Genomic DNA, 18,488 nt, shown 5'->3' with positions numbered 1-18,488 from the left:
GTTGCCTCATTCCAGAAGCCGTGTGTGTGTGTGTGTGTGTGTGTGTGGCCTGTGCTTATCTCCACTTGGGGAAGAACTGAGACACAGGGAAATGCTGTTGGAGTCAGACTGAGGATGGGAGGATAGGAGGATACAAGGTCTCTCTGTCCTGAGTACTGTGCTCCTGAAGGCCGGTCCTGGAGACTGTTTTGAAGCTGGATCACCTCTTACCCAACAGAGGGCCAAAAAGAAGAAAAAGAAGCAAACAGAGGAACAGCCTGTGGAGGAGGAGGAGGCTGAGGAGCCCTTTCCTGAGGAAGAGGTTAAGAAGCCCATCCCCCCGGAGCCCACTGACCCAGCTGTCATAGAGCAGCAGGTGCGGGAGAGAGTAGCCCTCAGCAGGAGGAGGCCAGGGGAGCCCACACTCATTCCAGAGTTGAGTCTGGCAGGGAATGTGACCCCCAATGACCAGTGTCCCAGGTAAGCACATGTTCTAGCCATACATGATATTGGAATGTATAAGGTAAACCTGTTCTGACCATTAATGACACTGGTGCATACTTGCATGTACCTATACACACACAGGAGCACACAGAGAAATATATATAATCACACTATACCATATGAACAGAGGAACCATGCCCCAGTACATCCTATGTAAAACTGCCCATGTGTGCTTACTTTTGAGATTTCCTAGGGTCTCCCCATCTTTGCACCCCAATTGTTACCCAGGATTACTCTCCATAGAGCTGTCTGTGGAAAAGAACCCCAACGAGTGGCTTCCTGTGCCCACGTCCCCTCAGGCCAGCAGATACACTGAGGTGTCGCTCTGCTTCTTGATTTCAGCTTTAAGCCAGTTCATGTCTGGATATGTCTAAATTGTGGGAATATAAAATATTAAAACTGATACTCCATTTAATAATGACAAAAGAATTTCTATTAGGGATAATGAAACACTCTGTAGGTGTGTAGCAATGACTATTGCACATGAGTGTATTTAATGGTGCTAAAACGTAGATTTAAAAACTGTTAAAATGGTTGGGCATGGTGGTTCATGCCTGAAATCCCAGCACTTGGGAAGTAGAAGGATTAAGACCAGCTACATAAACTCTGTCTCAAAAAAAAAAAAAAAAAAAAAAAAGTTAAAATAGGGCTGCAGAGATGGCTTATTGGTTTAGAGAACTGCCCTTCCAGAGGTCCTGAGTTCAATTCCCAGAAACCACATGGTAGCTTTACAACCATCTGTAATGGGATCCGATGCCCTCTTCTGGTGTGTCTGAAAACAGCTACAGTGTCCTCATAGAAATTTTAAGTTTAAAAAAACTTAAAATAATAAATATTATGATTTACATATTTAACCAAAATAATATTTAATTGCTATATTACCATCTCAAAAACTCGTATCTTTTTTATTTGAATATCCTAGCTTTTTACTTTTGTGAATAGGCTGTAACTGCTATTGACTAGCATTTTTGTAGTGTCTTTGCAAATATATACAATAAGATTAAACACTAATCTTGAAGAATCGGATCTGTTTTCAAACTCTCAGTGCTTCCGCTCTCTCAATGTACCAGAACCCACTCTCTGTGATTCGAATGGTCTTTAAAAGTAAGACATATTTCTTAGTAATGAACATCCACTGAGCAGTCACCTACTCTGTGAAAACATAAAGGAAAGACTTAGACATTAGAGAAAGAGACCTGATCTAACTGCTAAAATGGGCTTCTATATTTCCTATGTAAAAATCTATCAGCTTAAACACAAATCATACTGTTCTGTGCAGTTTGAATTGACTCCCTGTTAAAACGATTTTTGTTGTTGTTTATGTTGTTTATGTGTTGTTTATGTGCATGCCACATGTGTGGGGGTGCTGTGGAGACCAGAAGAAGTAATCAGATGAACCCCCTAGATCTGGATTTAAAGGCACCATAAGCTGCCTGACCAGGATCCAGATCCCCTAGAAGAACAGGAACTGTTCTCTTCCCCTGTCCCTCTTTCTACCACTGAGTCTCTCCAGACCTGAGTTAATTCCATTTAACAAGGAATATGTTTACTTAAGATTTTGTTGTATATGCAAACATAGATCTCATTTAAGAAACTAGAGGAGACTGTAATCCAACAGAGCTTGGACTCTTGGTCTGCCCTCCCATACCCTTTCAGTGCCTGTCAGTGACTTCCCCATTAGTTCCATGTCACAATATTTGATTATAGCAAGCTCCTCAAAACTTGTTACTATCTGGGTCAAATGGGCTAATATAATGTCGCCACTGTGTCACTAGTCAGGTTAGGTATCTGTCCAGTTAGCAAATGCACGTTGATCCTTAGTAATCAAACACTGACCACAGCTGTGGATGGTCTCACTTTGCAGGGTGGAGGTCTCCAGAAGGGAAGACGTCAGGAGGCGCTCTGTGTACTTAAAGGTGGTCTTCAACAGCAAAGAGGTGTCGAGGACTGTTAGCCGGCCTCTAGGGGCAGATTTCCGAGTTCACTTTGGACAGATTTTCAACCTGCAAATATTCAACTGGCCAGAGAGTTTAATGCTTCAGGTATATTGGTTAACTATGATCCTTGCCCCAAGAATTTTGTGATCACTGAAATTGTAAGATAGTTTAAAATTAGCCATGGCAAACTGGGTGTTTCAAGACAAATGGGCCAGCCTCTTGGTTATCAAATCTCTCTTTGTAATGTCAGTGAAAACAGAGAGGTTACCACTCTAGGTGTCTAAAAAGGCTGGTAGGGAACTACTGGGACCAGAGAGTTCCCTAGTTGGTTTGCTGAAGCAATAGTTCAATGTGACTATCTACTAGGATCCAGATGCTGTTGTTTGTCTCCTAGGTAATCATAGATCCCATCATGTTAATAATATTAACTCCCACAGTGCTCTATCCCAGGAAACTAGAGTAACTGAGAATAGGCTGGTCCCAAGCAGGGTATATAAAATAAAATGGTATCTGGGGCAGACCAGCACAAACACTAACAATGTAGACAGACACCAGAGAGCACATTCTGTTGCCACCTCTACTGACTGAGACTCTTCTCTGGATTTCAGGTCTATGAAACGATTGGTCACAGTGGTACTACCTTACTAGCCGAGGTCTTCCTGCCTATCCCTGAGACTACCCTTGTCACAGGAAGGGCCCCCATAGAAGAGGTGGAGTTCAGCAGTAACCAGCATGTGACATTAGACCACGAGGGAGTTGGAAGTGGTAAGCAAAGCTAATTGTTTTCATCACCTCATGATGTGCATTGTCATATCTGAATCTGTCTTTGTCTACTTCCCAGATGATTAAAAGTTATCACCAAATAATTATAAAATTGGTATCAAAAATTCAAAAGAGGACTGGAGAGATGACTCAGAGGTTAAGAACACTGGCTGCTCTTCCAGAGGTCCTAAGTTCAATTCCCAGCAACCACACAGTGGCTCACAGCCATCTGTAATGGGATCCGATGCACTCTTCTAGTGTGTCTGAAGACAGCTGCAGTGTACTCATATAAATAAAAAATAAATAAATCTTTTAAAAAATTTTCAAAAGAAGCCAGGGATAGTGGATCATACCTGTGACCCTAGCACTCAGGAGGCTAAGACAGAAGGATGACCACAGTTTGAAGTACAGAATAACACCCTGTCTCAAGGGGATGGCGGGGGGCTAGGGAGAAAGAGGGCCAGAAAATGGCTCAGCAGGTAAAGGCTCTATTTGTGCCAAGACTGAGGGAGTGGGTTTAATCTCTAGGACCTACATGGTAGAAGTTCTTTTTAGCCTTAACATGTTCATAAGATATATGGATGTTTGCCAAGTATTTCTCTATGAAAACACGCATGGCTACACTACTATAAAGTATTTTGTAGTATGAATTATAGAGCTTTGATAAGCTCTTTGATGCCTTAATCCCACTTGTTTTGTAAAGAAATAATTAGAAATGAAAGTGAAGAATTGTGCATAAAAAGATATACCAGAGTGATCTAGGTGTGTAAGGCTAAAAGCACTAGTTTTAATCATTCCGTGGGGATCATTCATTGTTGAGGTTTGGTCTTAGAGTCTATTGTAACGCCACGTGCTGGCCCCCAAGACCTGGAATCTGCATGTAGCCCCAAGTGATACTGCCCTCAAGGTATTTCTGCTTGGTAAGAAGATGCCAACAGCCAACAGCTAGGCAGAAGAGACACGCGTGGGGCTTAGGTTTCCAGAGCTTGGGGTCGGAGGAGAACCATGAGGAGAAGATAAATGGCGGTGAGAGAAGACTCCATGGGTGAGGTGGGCCCAAGGGCGGGCCAAGTGCAGTTTAGAGCAGCCCAGATGAAACGCAGTAAGTAATAACTCGGGGTTATCGATGGGGAAATAAATTCTAACAATAGGGAAAATAGGTATCTGGCCAGCTCTTGTGTCATTTAAGGATTATTATAAATATAAAGGCTATGTGTGTCTTTTGTCAGGGAACTAAAGGGTCAAAGGCTAGGTAGAAATCCTGGAGTGGGATTAAATATTTCTTTAATTCTTTAACATTTTCGATTCTAATAAAATGTATGGTGCTGGGCAGTGGTGGTGCATGCCTTCAGTCCTAGCACTTGGGAGGCAGAGGCAGAGAGGCAGGCAGATTTCTGAGTTCAAGGCCAGCCCAGTCTACAGAGTGAGTTCCAGGACAGCCAGGGCTACACAGAGAAACCCTGTCTCAGAAAAAAAAAATGTATGATGAACCTTTATGGTTTGCTTTTTTACCAACATGATTATCTCTTTCCTTCCTCAGAGGCATTACATGGTGTCTCTTTTGTTTGTCTGCTTGCTTGTTTGTTTACGAAGACAAGTTCTCTCTAGGTAGCTGTCCCTCTGTCACTGTCTCCTAGATAATGCTAAATCCCTTCATGTCTGTCCTGGGACTTATTATGTAGATGAGGCTGGCCCAGAACTCAGTGATCCAGCCTGCCTCTGCATGCCTGGCCAGAAAATGTTTCTAATCAGGCTGCCTTGGCCACAGCATGAACCATCCGCACCCCCGACCCCTACAGCATACGTTTTCTCTATATCTTCCTCGTGTCTTCTTCCTAAATGCTTAATTCTCACCAGCATACCAAGCCTTGATCTCATGGACTAGCTCTGTTATATACACTCAAACACAAGCATCACAACAGGACTCAAGTTTTTAAAGGGCCACATAAGCTCATTTCTCTTAATTTGTTTAATTTCTTCACTGCTAAATTCAGCCTTAATAAGAGTTCATGTAAATGCCTTAAATAAATAGACAAATAACCTGATTTTGAAAAACGTCTTAGAAGAATGCTGTTATTTTTCCCTTATATGTAAGAGAGCTATGGTTCAGAAAAGGTAGGTAATTCTTCAAAGTTCTCACAGTTGTGAAATAGCAGAACCAGGATACTGCACACCAATGGTCTCGAGGATAGTACACCATGGAAACCCTACTCTCAGCTGTCAGAGAGAGCTTGATTCTGCTCAGATTTACCTGAACGAGAACCTAGTGGCCCGGCTGGGAGCATGTGCTCTGTCCTACTTCCATACCCCAGGCTCCATCTCTCTACCATCCGAGCTCTGGCAGGCCTGATTCCTCTCTAAACACCACCCTGTTGAACTTGCTCTTCCCTTAGGGGTGCCCTTCTCCTTTGAAGCCGATGGCAGCAATCAACTGACTCTAATGACGTCAGGCAAAGTGTCCCACAGTGTGGCGTGGGCCGTTGGAGAAAATGGGATTCCTTTAATTCCTCCACTGTCACAGCAGAATATTGGATTTCGAAGGTAACCCAACTAGAATGAACTGGTGACTATATTAGAGACCTGGGGAAGGGAGGCTTGGAATGTCATGTTTTTTTCATTTCTAACTGCCTGTATTTTAATGGTACTTTTACATTTTGTTCTTAAAATTTAGAATACGAATCAGCTGACATACATAGGATGGCCATTCATGTCAGATACACCAAAAAAATTTGTTTGTCTCAGAAACTCTGTGTTCTCTCACCTCGTGAACTCAGGGGTGTACAGCACATGGTTATATATTTCTCTCTCACTAAAGGTTCTTTGATAGTGACTAGCAGAGCTTCCTAAATGTGGGAAAGTTCCTGCTCCTTAGCTTTCTTCCACAACATCTAGATTGTCAGTCTTCCTCCTGAGCAGGAGGAGCCCTGGCCTCCCAGTCTAGTCTAGGTGGTCACTGTGGAGGACTGCTGGTCCAGAGTCTGCAGCCTGGAAACCTGCATCCTTCTATCAGAGACTCCCTCTGCCATCTTGGCATAGACAGACTCATTATCAATTAGTCATCACATGGCACAGAGGTAGGGCCATGGCTGCCTCACCTCTAAAGTAAAAAAAATTAGAACCATTTAGAACCATGTACACACACACACACACACACACACACACACACATACACATAGAGTAATATGAATAAAATGATATATCTCCATCACAGAGAAGACACTTTTTTAGATGACTTCATCACATGGAAAATCAGAATGGGTTTTGCTGTCCCCTTCTTGTCCTGCGTGTCCCCGTGCCAACCTGCCACAAGTAAATACAGCTCTGTGCCAAGCCAAGAGCCCCTTCGAATGGAAGCCTGGCCACCTTACAGCCAGGCATTTCTGATCTTTACTGGGGTTTAATACTAGGGACATCACCTGAGGCTAAAACTCTGGCTCCTCTTGAGGTAAAGCAGGGAACGAGCAAGCAGTGCATGGCACTCCGTGCTGAGCATGGATCTCCTCTGAGTTCTGTGTCCAAAGCTGCTATCCACTGGCCTGGGAGGTGAGGCCTTCAGGGCTCCCTGGACCACAGGGGCAGGATGTGAAATGGGGGGCATGTCACTGCACTGAGCAGAGTTGCAGCACTGGGTCACATTTGCTTGCCTTCGATTCCTATTTCTTCATTGCCTTACAACATAATCAAGTAAAGAAAATAATCAGAGTCTCCACGGTAAGCATCGTCCTACAGAAGGTAATGGCTTTTGTAAGCAGCGCTGACCGTGCTGAGGTCAAGCTCTCGATTGCTTTTTCTGTTTGTGTTTTTGCTGTCTGCCCAGTGCTTTGAAGAGAGCAGATGCCATCTCATCCATTGGCACATCAGGGCTGACGGACATGAAGAAGTTGGCCAAGTGGGCAGCAGAGTCCAAGCTTGACCCCAACGATCCCAACCACGCCCCGTTGATGCAGCTGATCTCGGTAACACGGCCAGAGAGGCACAGCCATTCTGAGATGATGAAATACCCTACCCTTCGCATGCAGTTTCTGTTACAGTTTTCTGCACAGCTGTTTACGAATGCAAGCGCTGTCAATCACAGGTTGAAATTTCAGCTCTGCCACCTCCCTGGCTTGAGGCACAGTTAAGCGTCAATGTCCTGAGCCCTGTGCTGTCCCCCAGTAGATAAGGATATGTGCTAATGTGCATAAACTTTTTGATGGCACACAATCCACATGCAATACATATAATTAGCTAGTTTTCTTACTGTTTCCTGCAGCCTGAGACACCCCTAAAGAAAGGTTCTGTTTCTCCACTACCCAGGAAGAAAACTAACTTTAGACTACTCAGCTGCTGCCTTACAGCTACACTGATAATAACCAGATCCCAGAGCACAGGCTTTTCCTCTTATCCTTTCAGTATTGATGGGTTATTTTATGAAAATTGTCTACAACTATGTGACCCTAAACTCACCCAATTCATCTTTCTTGGAATCAAATACAGTGGACTTAACTGTCTCCAAACTACTATAAAGAAATGGGTTCTAGTAGGGTGACCATACAATAGGTTAGGAAACTTTCATTTTCATCTAGGTTTCTCGACAAATCATTTTATTTGATCTTTGTCCCTTAAAAATTTCCTTCCAGCGTAATCCTGCTTAGCACAGAGATGATTCACGTCAGAAAGATGAACCAGTGCCGCCTCAAGGGCAGCATATTTCATAGAATGTTTCTGAAGCCATGTCTTAGTTACTATCTTGAAATCAACAATAAATGCACTTATCTATCATGTCCTTTTATTTTTAACCCAGTAGTTTTTCCATGGAAAAGTAAAGCCCAGAGATTCCCTTCCAGTCAGCTTCTCTTTATGGGCCAAGAGTTTCCCTAGCATAAGGGCAGAGTCTCCTGGGCTGCCTGTTTCTCTGTTCTCCCTAGGAGGAGGTCCCAGCTGGGAACAAACCAGGGAGAGAGGCTAGCAGTGCCCTCAGGGAGGGTAGCCACTTTGTTACCTTCTCTGTGGTGTCTAGGAGCTGTCCTTCCTGTCCTAGAAGTTGGCTGGGCTGGGCCCATCTCTGGCTCACTCCCAATAATGAAGGCTGTGAGATCCTGTTCAGTCAGGAGACCATGATGACCCTGGGAACTGAGTGAAGCCAGCTGACAGGAAGCCTTGATCTACACATATGCACACAGGAACTTAAAAGTCATAAATATTTCACAAACATTCAGTAATCTTATTTCCAATAGGTACCTGGTCAAGGCTCTGCACTACTTAGCTCTCCCTTTTTACTTTGCATATTAACAGGGAGCATAGATATCAAAAGTTAACTTTTATTTTATTTATATATTTATCTTTTGGAAAATGGGTTGTGGTAATACCACAAACAAACAAACAAAAACAACCAAGTGTCTACAGCAGCATCTACTTGACTCTACTATATTTTAATGTAACTCACCTTTCAAATCTGTTAGTTGAAAACTAGTCAGCATTCCCAGAGCCCAGCGCTGGTTAATTTGGAAAATATCTGCCCGCCGCCTGGAGCTGGGCGACTTCTTGCTCTTTCTTGTAGATTGCTACCAGTGGTGAATCCTACATCCCTGACTTCTTCCGACTGGAGCAGCTGCAGCAGGAATTCAACTTTGTTTCAGAGGAGGAATTAAACAGATCCAAACGTTTCCGACTTCTCCATCTTAGAAGCCAAGAGGTTCCAGAATTCAGGAATTATAAACAAGTTCCAATATATGACCGAGAAATTACAGAAAAGGTATTCCAGGTAAGAAATTGTCCAAAAAGGGTCTGCAGTGGCACTCGGCCTGCTGCTGGGTATATATATACGCCTGTCAGTGCTCTCAACAGTGCTGCTTTCTCTACTGCAGCATAATTGTTATTATTAATTAGGGTGAAAACTACCTTCTGAGCTTACATTACTAATTATGCCTGCCTTAGTCAAGGATGCAACTCCATTTGAGTAGAGTAAGTCTGTGCTAAGGATGTTCTAGGACACAGTGGCAGTGTGTGGGGAGAACAAGATGGGTAGGATCTGAGCAGCCAGGGCAAGAAGGAAGGCAAGGACCAGGTACAGCATCTAAGGGCAGGAGGGGAACAAAGGCTCAGCAGAGTCAGCTCACAGAGACAGGTGGGACCTGCTGACCCTTGAGGGGTGCTGAAGAATGGAATGGAATGGTGTTGATGGACCAAGCCAGCCAAAGGCAGGCAAGTTTGTGTGTGAGGAGGTGAGCTAAGAGGCTCTAGAAAGTATTGTGATTTGTCATGTAGGAACTATTCTTACCAGATATCATTAAGTTATTTGGTTCTGCCCAGTATTGAATTTCCTCAACTATCAACTGCAATTAATTAGATGATGAAATCCCTACGAGGCTGAGAATATGATGGAGAGACAGGTCAAGAGTTATGGATGGACAAACCGACATGTACTCTTACAGATGACCTGAGTACAGTTCCTAGCACTCAACACCCATCACTCTAGTTTCAGGAGAATCTGATGCCTTCTCCTAAATTACATGGGTACTTAAGCACATACCTGGTAAACATACATACATACATACATACATACATACATACATACAAATGTAATATAAACACAAGCAAAACACACAAATAAAATTTAAAAATATATGTTTAAGGTTAAAAATAAAAGCACATAGATAGTGGGATACATCTATGCTTCAAGACCGCCCAGATGCCAAGGCACTTCTTCACCGTGTCTGGGCCTCTGGTGTAGTGGCTTCCTTCACATTTGTAGATAGGCTACTCCAGTTGACCACACAATCACAAGTATCATCCAAGTTGGGATCTATGGACTTCAGCCAATAGAGACAGAGGTGCCCTCCTCATCCAAGTTCAAACACTTTGAATGACTTCTCTGAATCACTTCATCTGTGTTAGAAGGCAGGCTTAGCATTCATCTCTGGTGGAGAATGGCATACAAAGTAGAATTGGAGATTCCCAGGGGTACCCACACTGCTTTATCAGTAGTTAAAAGGATAAGCCTAAGTAGTTGAAAGCCATGGCAATCTAGTACCATCCTCCTCGAAGCTGACCCAAGTCACCTGTGGCTAGTGATAACAGTTTTCACAAAAGCTTTTTGATATGTTTATGACCACTTCATTCAACGCTGATAAGTCAAACCGTGCACAGGGTTTGGCCAGGTTGCATGTTAGCACTCTGTATTATAACAACTTCCTCTGCTTCTCCCATGGTGTCTGTTCTTTCCTGTGTGAACATTTTAATTAAGTAGTGTACAGGCATTTCACCTACTGACTTGGAATCCTGAATACTGCACATGCACCAAAGGTCCCGGGGAAGGCAGAAGATTTAGAATCATGATTTATGACTTAAGCCACATATGATAACTCCAAGAAAACATCAGAGAGGACTTTAAAAATCATGACAATTTGATGTCCTTTTAATTTTAGGACTATGAGAAACGATTACAAGACAGAAATGTAATTGAAACCAAGGACTACCTGGACACGCACAGAGCCACAGTGGCCAAGTATCTTCAGCAAGTAAGAAAACCGCTTAAAAATCATCTTTACAAGGAGAGAGCCAGGGCTTATAAGATGGGAGTGTTTCTGCTTTTATAAATGCCTGTGGCATCTTCTGCAAGCTACGGAGTCTCTTGGGGCTTGTTTTCCCACATATATAAATAATTGTATTTACCTCTTGAATATATGAGAATATATGAAACCGCTAGGCTATGCTGGGGATTGTGCTGCTGGCTGTTAGGAGTGGGTGTGATCAGGGTGATCCCATCTCTGGGTCCTGTTTATCCTGATTGCGTCTATGCTGTGCTGCTTAACAACAGCTGTGGTGAGAAAAGCAAGAGCCTTTATTTTTTAAGATTTATTTATTTTTATATATGAGTACACTGCTGTTCTCTTCAGACACCAGAAGAGGGCATCGGATCCCGGGATGGATGGTTGCCAGTCACCATGTGGCTGCTGGGAATTGAACTCAGGACCTCTGGAAGAGCAGTCAGTGCTCTTAATTGCTGAGCCATCTCTCCAGCCCGAGCAAGAGCCTTAGTCCACATTGAACTGCCTTTACATATGAGAAACCTAAAAACTAGCTGAAGCAACCTTTTGTTTATTCTTTCCCTTTTTCCTTTTTTTTTTTGTCTTCTTAGAATTATTTATAAGAAATGCTATAGTAACCACAATGCACTCTTCCTATCAAGATTATCTCCGTTATGACTTATGTACCAAAAATAATTGCTAACTGATAGCAACTAAGAGGTCCTTAAATTAGGAGGTGGATTATTCTGTATAAGTTACATGTACTAACCAATTAGACATTTCACTACTGGAACTCCACATGAACCATTCTGAGTAGGGGAGAGCCCTAGGAATTTGTTCCCCAGCAGTGGTTGCACACACCTTTAATGCCAGCACAACAGATGCAGAGTTCAAGGACAGCCTGCTCTACAGAGTGAGTTCCAGGACAGCTTGGGTTGCACAGGGATATCATGTCTCAAAACAAACAAACTAACTAACTAACAAAAAACTAAAGAATTTGTTCTCAATTGTTCTTCCTTCAAGACTGCTCCTATTTTTTGTATTTATTGTTATTGTAGTCATTCAACAAAATATTACTATCTTTGTTTCAGAAACGTTTCAATCTCCTAAAAATATAACAGTGAACAAAATGAAAACAACCTAAACGAACCGGTCCAACTCTGCCCTTAAGGAGTTTACAGTCTTGAGGGGAGGGGTATACAGAGTTTGCAGCCATAGACGACTGGTGGGATGTAGGGGGTTTGAGGACTCTCTCAAAGAAACAGAGCCAAATGACACTTAAATAATAAAAAACAATAAAATCACCTTTACTAATGCTGATTTCTTCTCCCAGGTTAGAGAATCAGTGGTAAATCGCTTCCTAACTGCCAAACACCATTTTCTTCTTACTGATTTGGTAGTAGAAGAAGAAGTCCCCAATATCAGGTAAAAACAATCAAACAAAGCTACTGTTACTGCTACCTGTATTTTATCTTACTTCATTACATGGAAGATGTAAGATTTTGTCATTATACCATATGCATTAGAAATCTGGGTCAACCTGTTTAATACCTCATGATGATCTTAGCTGAGGGATTTATATAAGGGCAAAACACTCTTAGCCCTCTCCATCATTTTCCACGAGAGCTGATCCCAGCCTTCCCTACTGCCAAACCCAGCTCGGCAGCGCCTGTACATTCCCACCCCAGACAAATGACCGAGAGCATCACCACCTGTAAGTCCTTACGTCCTCCCTGCCTTTCTAGTCTCCTAATACCAGGCTTTCCCGTACATCTCACATGGTGGAGGTGGCTGAGATCATATCCTCTGAGGTGCTAGAATCCCAAGGGACAGCCCAGTTCCTCCACAAGGCTGAGGTGTGTGCTTGGTGAGGCCACGTGGAAAATGGATATTCACATGGAAGTTGGCCACTGGCGTATTTGCTTGTTTCCCTGTCGGCCTATTCTTCATACAGTCTCCTTCAGGAGTGGAGGCATAGAAGTGAAAAGATAACTCCCTATAAGGGAAGTCTTATGGGGGCATTCATGCCGTGACCGTCTCAGTGGTCAAGCATCTGGCCTGGTGTGGATGTTATATCTTGAAGCTGAAGAGATGGCTCCGCAGTTTAGAACACTTAATGCTCTTCCACGGGACCTAAGTTAGGTTTCCTGCATCCACGTTGGGCTCTTCAAAACACCTGTAATATCTGTTACCCTCTTCTAACCTCCATGGGAATGTGGACATACCCCCATACAAAAACATACATTACACACAATTAAAAATAAAATAAATAGGCAAAGTTCATCTCCTATGCATGCACTTCCTCTCCCTCATCAAGCCAAGAAAGGAGACATGGTATCATCCATGGCGGTCCCTTGAAACTCCATCCGTGTGCTGAAGGCAACAGTGGCCACATTAATTTATGCCCAGCCTCCTCCTTTAGTCTAGCAGCTCCTTGAATGTTTGCATAGCCATAAAAGCTTCATCTAGAACAGATGACAATTTTTTCATGCTGTTTCCTTTTCTTTCTTTTCTTTCTTTTTTTTTTTTCTGCTTTACTTTCTGCATTAAGTTCTGAAGGCTCGGGGTATGTTCTTTCTTTTTTTTTTAATTTTAGTTTGTTCTTGGCTTTAAATTAAAATGCTTCCATTTCTAATAGTCTCAGTCAGTTATGTGCTCGCAGGTAGACTGCTTGGTAAGGAGGCATTAATGTCTCACAAGAGCATCTTTGGGGAAAGCAAGCACTGGCAAGGGAGGAGATGTGTCATGTCAGGCTCCCATCTCTGGGCTAGGTATGTTTCCCAGCAGAGTGACTAGAACATGGACTGAGTTTACACCCCAATTCTCTTCCTATACTAAGCACCCTTCAGCAAATCAAGGCACCTACCAGAGTCTTTGCTTTCTTTATCTGAAAATAAATGGCAGTAATAAACGGTGGTAAATGTAGTTGTAAAAATTGAACCTGTTATTAGAAGGTTGCTAGTGCTCCTCTAGATAATGCACTAGGCATTTATAAATGGTAGGATGCTGGAGACCAAGTGCGAACCCCTCCGGGAGTCCCCTTGGGATTCTTCGTGAGAGGCATCAGAGTGTTCAGGTAGCAGCTACAGGGCTCTGTTCTCAGCTGGTGCAGGTCACCTGCAAAGAAGGCTTGGGAAACAATCTGCTGGGCAAAGTACCCGGACACTACAGACGGTGGTGGGCTGTGTCCTGTGGCTAAGGACACTGCCCTGAATCAGCTTCTAGGCACATGGTTAGGTCTGCTTTCCTGTTAAGTTCCTCTCATGATCCCACTGCTTTAGTCTGTGGGCAATGTGTATAGCAGAGCCTCGCCATAAAAGGCAGAGAGGATCCCCTTTCTCCCAGCCCCCCTTCCACTTCCCTCAACTCCAGCATCATCTCCAGCATCCTGGTCACTGCCATCCCAACACTTACTCATTCCAGGGTGTCTAGTAAGTGCAAGACAAGTGCCAGGACGCCATGGATCCTTCCCCACTCACCCTCTCAACCCCTTCAAGATGCTGGTACCCTCCTTTTATCACAGAGGAGAAATAACTTGTCACAAGGCAACGAGCAGAGTCACAATTCACACTCAGATCTGTGTAGTCTCAGAGAGTAAGAAGCACTATCCAGGGACTTGCCAGGAAGGCCCTGAGCATTGCTGGAGTTAGCGAGGGAGGTGCCTCACAGTGCTGGGGTAAAGCTGCAGCAGCTTGGCAGGAGTCTCTGTGAAAGGGAGAGCACACAAGGCATGCTAGAGAGGCTGGTGAACAAGGGGGGGGGGGAGCAAGGCAGGAGATGCAGATGGGGTGGGGCTCGGATAGGCCTGACTTACTTCCATTAATGGGTGGCAGCTGAGAATTTTAATAAAGCATGCAGTAGGACTTCCTCCTTCCCCACCTGGCTTGGCAGAATTTTTAGACTCTTCCCACCCTCCTTCAAAGGAGAATGTCCAGGGGTCTCTGAGGGGTTTTGGAGCATAGTTTAAGAGGCCATCTAATAACTTTCTAGACCTTTCTTTTATACTGAATCCTAATACTGTTCTATAATCATTAGCATTTTGGGCCTAAGCCTTTTCAAGCTGGCAGAACAAAAGCGACCCCTGAGGCCACGGAGGAAAGGTCGGAAGAAGGTGACAGCCCAAAACCTGTCCGATGGCGACATAAAGCTGCTGGTGAACATTATCCGGGCTTATGACATCCCTGTAAGGAAACCTGTGGTGAGGTGAGCGCCCTCTGAACAGCGGGATGTGCAGAATGCAAGCTAACCCGACCTTCTTTAATAGTTTCAGTGCAGTGGGACCTGGACGCTCCTGCAGAAGACCACCCCCTATTGTTTGCAAGTAACACAGTCAACTTAGGCTCCAGGGTGTGGGTGTGGGGGATGTCCTATCGAACCCAAGCACAAGAGGCACAGATGAGCTTCAAGATAAACCATGGAGATCAAGGTGGTTTTCCTGGGCCCTCCTTGTCTCTCCTACTTGCCTCTCTCTGTTTCTTCATTTTTCTCAATGTGATGGAAATAGTCTCACATCACCTTCTTAGGAGAGAAACTGGGTGCTAACTGGGGTCACATGTGAGAACCTATGGTCTGGTCACCTGCAGCAAAAAGGCAGGGCCTAAGAAATGGGCATGAGCCAGACAGAAACATAAGAAATGTCTGTCTGTGGCTCACCTCTGCTACCTGTTCAGAAAAACAGGTGACACTACCATGGTCCACCATATTGATGACTACCATGGTCCACCATATTGATGACTACCATGGTCCACCATATTGGTGACTACCGTGGGCCACCATATTGGTGACTACCATGGTCCACCATATTGGTGACTACTGTGGTCTACCATATTGATGACTACCGTGTTCCACCATATTGGTGACTACTGTTGTCTACTATATTGATGGCTACTGTGGTCTACCATATTAATGACTACCATGGTCCACCATACTGGTGACCACCATGGTCCACCATATTGGTGACTACCATGGTCCACCATATTGGTGACTACTGTTGTCTACCATATTGGTGACTACCGTGTTCCACCATATTGGTGACTACCATGGTCTACCATATTGATGGCTACCGTGGTCCACCATATTGATGACTATCGTGGTCCACCATATTGATAACTACTGTGGTCCACCATATTGGTGCAGTGGAGAGAACATAACTATAGTAGGATAGATTCTGAGTTTCTTACAGAGATAGAAAGATAAAGAATTGAAGTTCTTTTGTGGGTGCCCTTGTTGGTATAAAGGAAGAAAGTAGAACTAGTCCATTCACCATGTACAGTGCCATTGTGGGCCTGTTCACATATGTCATTTTTGTTCAACTCTTAACACTATTACTAGGTCTGTTTTACCAGGTGGAAAACAAGCAAAGATGGTGTGCATGGCCTGTCCCAGGTCATCCAGCACTATCAGATTCCAGAGAGCCACTATAGCTTGCAGCATCTTCTTTCAGACTCTCTAGGTGCTTTCTTTCTCCATCTCTCTGTCCTCTCGCCCCATTATTTCATCCTATTTTCTATTTCTATTGTGTGCATATATAGGCATGTGTGGTGTGTGCACACATGTGCATATGGCTGCATGCACTTTTGTGGTTGGTTCAGAGGCCAGGGAGGATGTCAGGTATTCTGCTCTATCACTGTCTACCTTAATCTTGAAACAGGGTTGCCCACTGAGCTTGGAACTAGGCCCATCTGCCCTTCTGTACCCACCTCCCAACGTGCTGGAGTTACAAGTGCATGCGCAGTCATGCCTAGCGTTTTATATGGGTGCTGAGATCCAAACTCAGATTCCCATGTGTGTAGCACATGCTCTTACCGAATGACATCTCTTCAGTTCCTGCCCTTTTGCTTTCTAATTCTTCGTCCCATTACAGAACATAATTGATAGGGTGGAAGGGAACCAGACTGAGATGGAGTCAGGATTCTGCTGCTGAGAGGGACTGGGGTTCACAAGACTCAGGCACCTTTGAGAGTGGAGGAGAGGGAAAGATACACTTTCCTCTGCTCTCAGAGAGACATGGAGGCCTGGGAAGGGAAATTGGGGAAGGCCTTGTTAATCATGAAGGTGCCCCCAACTGGACCTGCAGATTCTCAATGTCAACAAGCTTACAGACAGTGGCCATTCCAACAGCTACAGCACCTCACATGTTTAAACAAGCCGTTTAAACTTTCTTATCATTTCCTGCTTTCATACGGTCTCCCTCCTAGCAAGTTCCAGCAGCCATCGAGATCTTCAAGAACTTTCACTGAAAAGCAAACTGCTTCTCCTAGCACACACAGCCCACTGCACAACGCTGACTACCCCCTCGGCCAGGTGAGAGAATAAGGCTGGGTTCTTGCTTTGACTCCTGCTCTGCATGTCTTTAAGAATTGCTTTTATAAGGGCCTAGGATGTTGCTTAGTTGGTGTGGTCCTTGTCTAGCATTTGTGAGGCCTTGAGTTGATCCTTGGCATTGAGTAAACAGAGTATGGTAGCACTGTCGATAATCCTGGCACTTGGGAGGTAGAACAAAAGGATCAGAAGTTCCAGGTCAGGAGCTAGAGAGATAGCTCAGCAATTAAGCCCACGTGGCTGGTCCTAACGAGGCCCTAGGTTCTATCCTCCTCCTCAAAATGCACAACCACCTGTTACCACGGTTCCAGAGATGTGATGCCCTCTTCTGGCCTCTGCTGGGTCACAAAGACAAGCATTGTTGTACATGCCTTTAAAGTTCTAGCATTCCAAAGGTGGATCTTGTTTCAAGGCCAGCCTGGTCTACAAAAGGAGCTCAAGGCCAGTCAGTGTTACATGATAAAATTCCTGCTTCCAAAAGTTTGGAATAAAGAATAACACACACACACACATAAAACACACACACACACACACACACACACACACACAAATTGGAAACAACTCAAAGTCTTTCACAATTGGCTAGTTTTGAAGGAGTCATAAAGGAAATTCAGGAGAGGGGAAGGGGTCCAGTCCCAGAGGATCAAATTCCAGGAATTCAGGAGAGGCATGGCTTTCTGCAAATACTCGTCTTATCAGGTGGAGGAGATTAAAGTAAGGTTACTTTAAGGGGAGATGTTTATATATCTAAACACAAACCTCAAGGTCATTGTACTGGCTGGTTTTGACTGTCAACTTGACACAGGCTGGAGTTATCACAGAGAAAGGAGTTTCAGTTGGGGAAGTGCCTCCTTGAGATCCAACTGTGAGGCATTTTCTCAATTAGTGATCAGGGGGGAGGGCCCCTTGTGAGTGGTACCACCTTTGGGCTGGTAATCTTGGGTTCTATAAGAGAGCAGGCTGAGCAGGCCAGGGAAGCAAGCCAGTAAGAAACATCCCTCCATGGCCTCTGCATCAGCTCCTGCTTCCTGACCTGCTTGAGTTCCAGTCCTGACTTCCTTTAGTGATGAACTGCAATGTGGAAGTGTAAGCTCAATAAACCCTTCCCTCCCCAACTTGCTTCTTGGTCATGATGTTTATGCAGGAATAGAAACCCTGACTAAGACAGTCATCTTCAGCTTCATAATGAGTTTGGGGCCAGCTTGGTCTGAATGAGACCCCAGCCTCCTCCAAGAAATGGTGAAAGTCCTGGGGACATTAGAGGAGAAACTTGTCTCCTGGAAAAGATGCACAGTTTTGTCAGGTATCCTTGTGGAAGAGATCTAGGACTCAGCCAGTCTTGGCCAGCAAACCAGGCCTTGGCCGCTTCTGTTTAGCTATACATATAGCTTGTTTTCTATTTAAACTCCCCCATCACCTCAAGATCCCAAAGACCTGGGAGGTGCTCACTGGATCTTTTTTCTTCTTCCCAGTGTGA

The 18,488-nt window shown here is 44.2% G+C and overlaps 1 protein-coding gene across 2 annotated transcripts in view; it reads left to right on the top strand.

The window, feature by feature from the left end:
- Cc2d2a (coiled-coil and C2 domain containing 2A) overlaps nt 1–18,488 on the top strand; it is a 77,678-nt gene that overhangs the window by 40,066 nt on the left and 19,124 nt on the right. For both annotated transcript variants that reach the window (XM_052198917.1, XM_052198918.1), the window contains 10 exons: nt 218–459; nt 2,348–2,525; nt 3,029–3,185; nt 5,576–5,723; nt 7,000–7,138; nt 8,722–8,925; nt 10,589–10,681; nt 12,024–12,115; nt 14,726–14,893; nt 16,888–16,993. In XM_052198917.1, the coding sequence (XP_052054877.1) occupies nt 218–459; nt 2,348–2,525; nt 3,029–3,185; nt 5,576–5,723; nt 7,000–7,138; nt 8,722–8,925; nt 10,589–10,681; nt 12,024–12,115; nt 14,726–14,893; nt 16,888–16,993 (1,527 nt within the window). The remainder of the gene's footprint in view (nt 1–217; nt 460–2,347; nt 2,526–3,028; nt 3,186–5,575; nt 5,724–6,999; nt 7,139–8,721; nt 8,926–10,588; nt 10,682–12,023; nt 12,116–14,725; nt 14,894–16,887; nt 16,994–18,488) is intronic.

This window comes from Apodemus sylvaticus, chromosome 11, assembly GCF_947179515.1.
Source record: "Apodemus sylvaticus chromosome 11, mApoSyl1.1, whole genome shotgun sequence".
In the NCBI taxonomy this organism is placed as follows: Eukaryota; Metazoa; Chordata; class Mammalia; order Rodentia; family Muridae; genus Apodemus; species Apodemus sylvaticus.
This window is presented reverse-complemented; position numbering and strand designations above follow the sequence as displayed.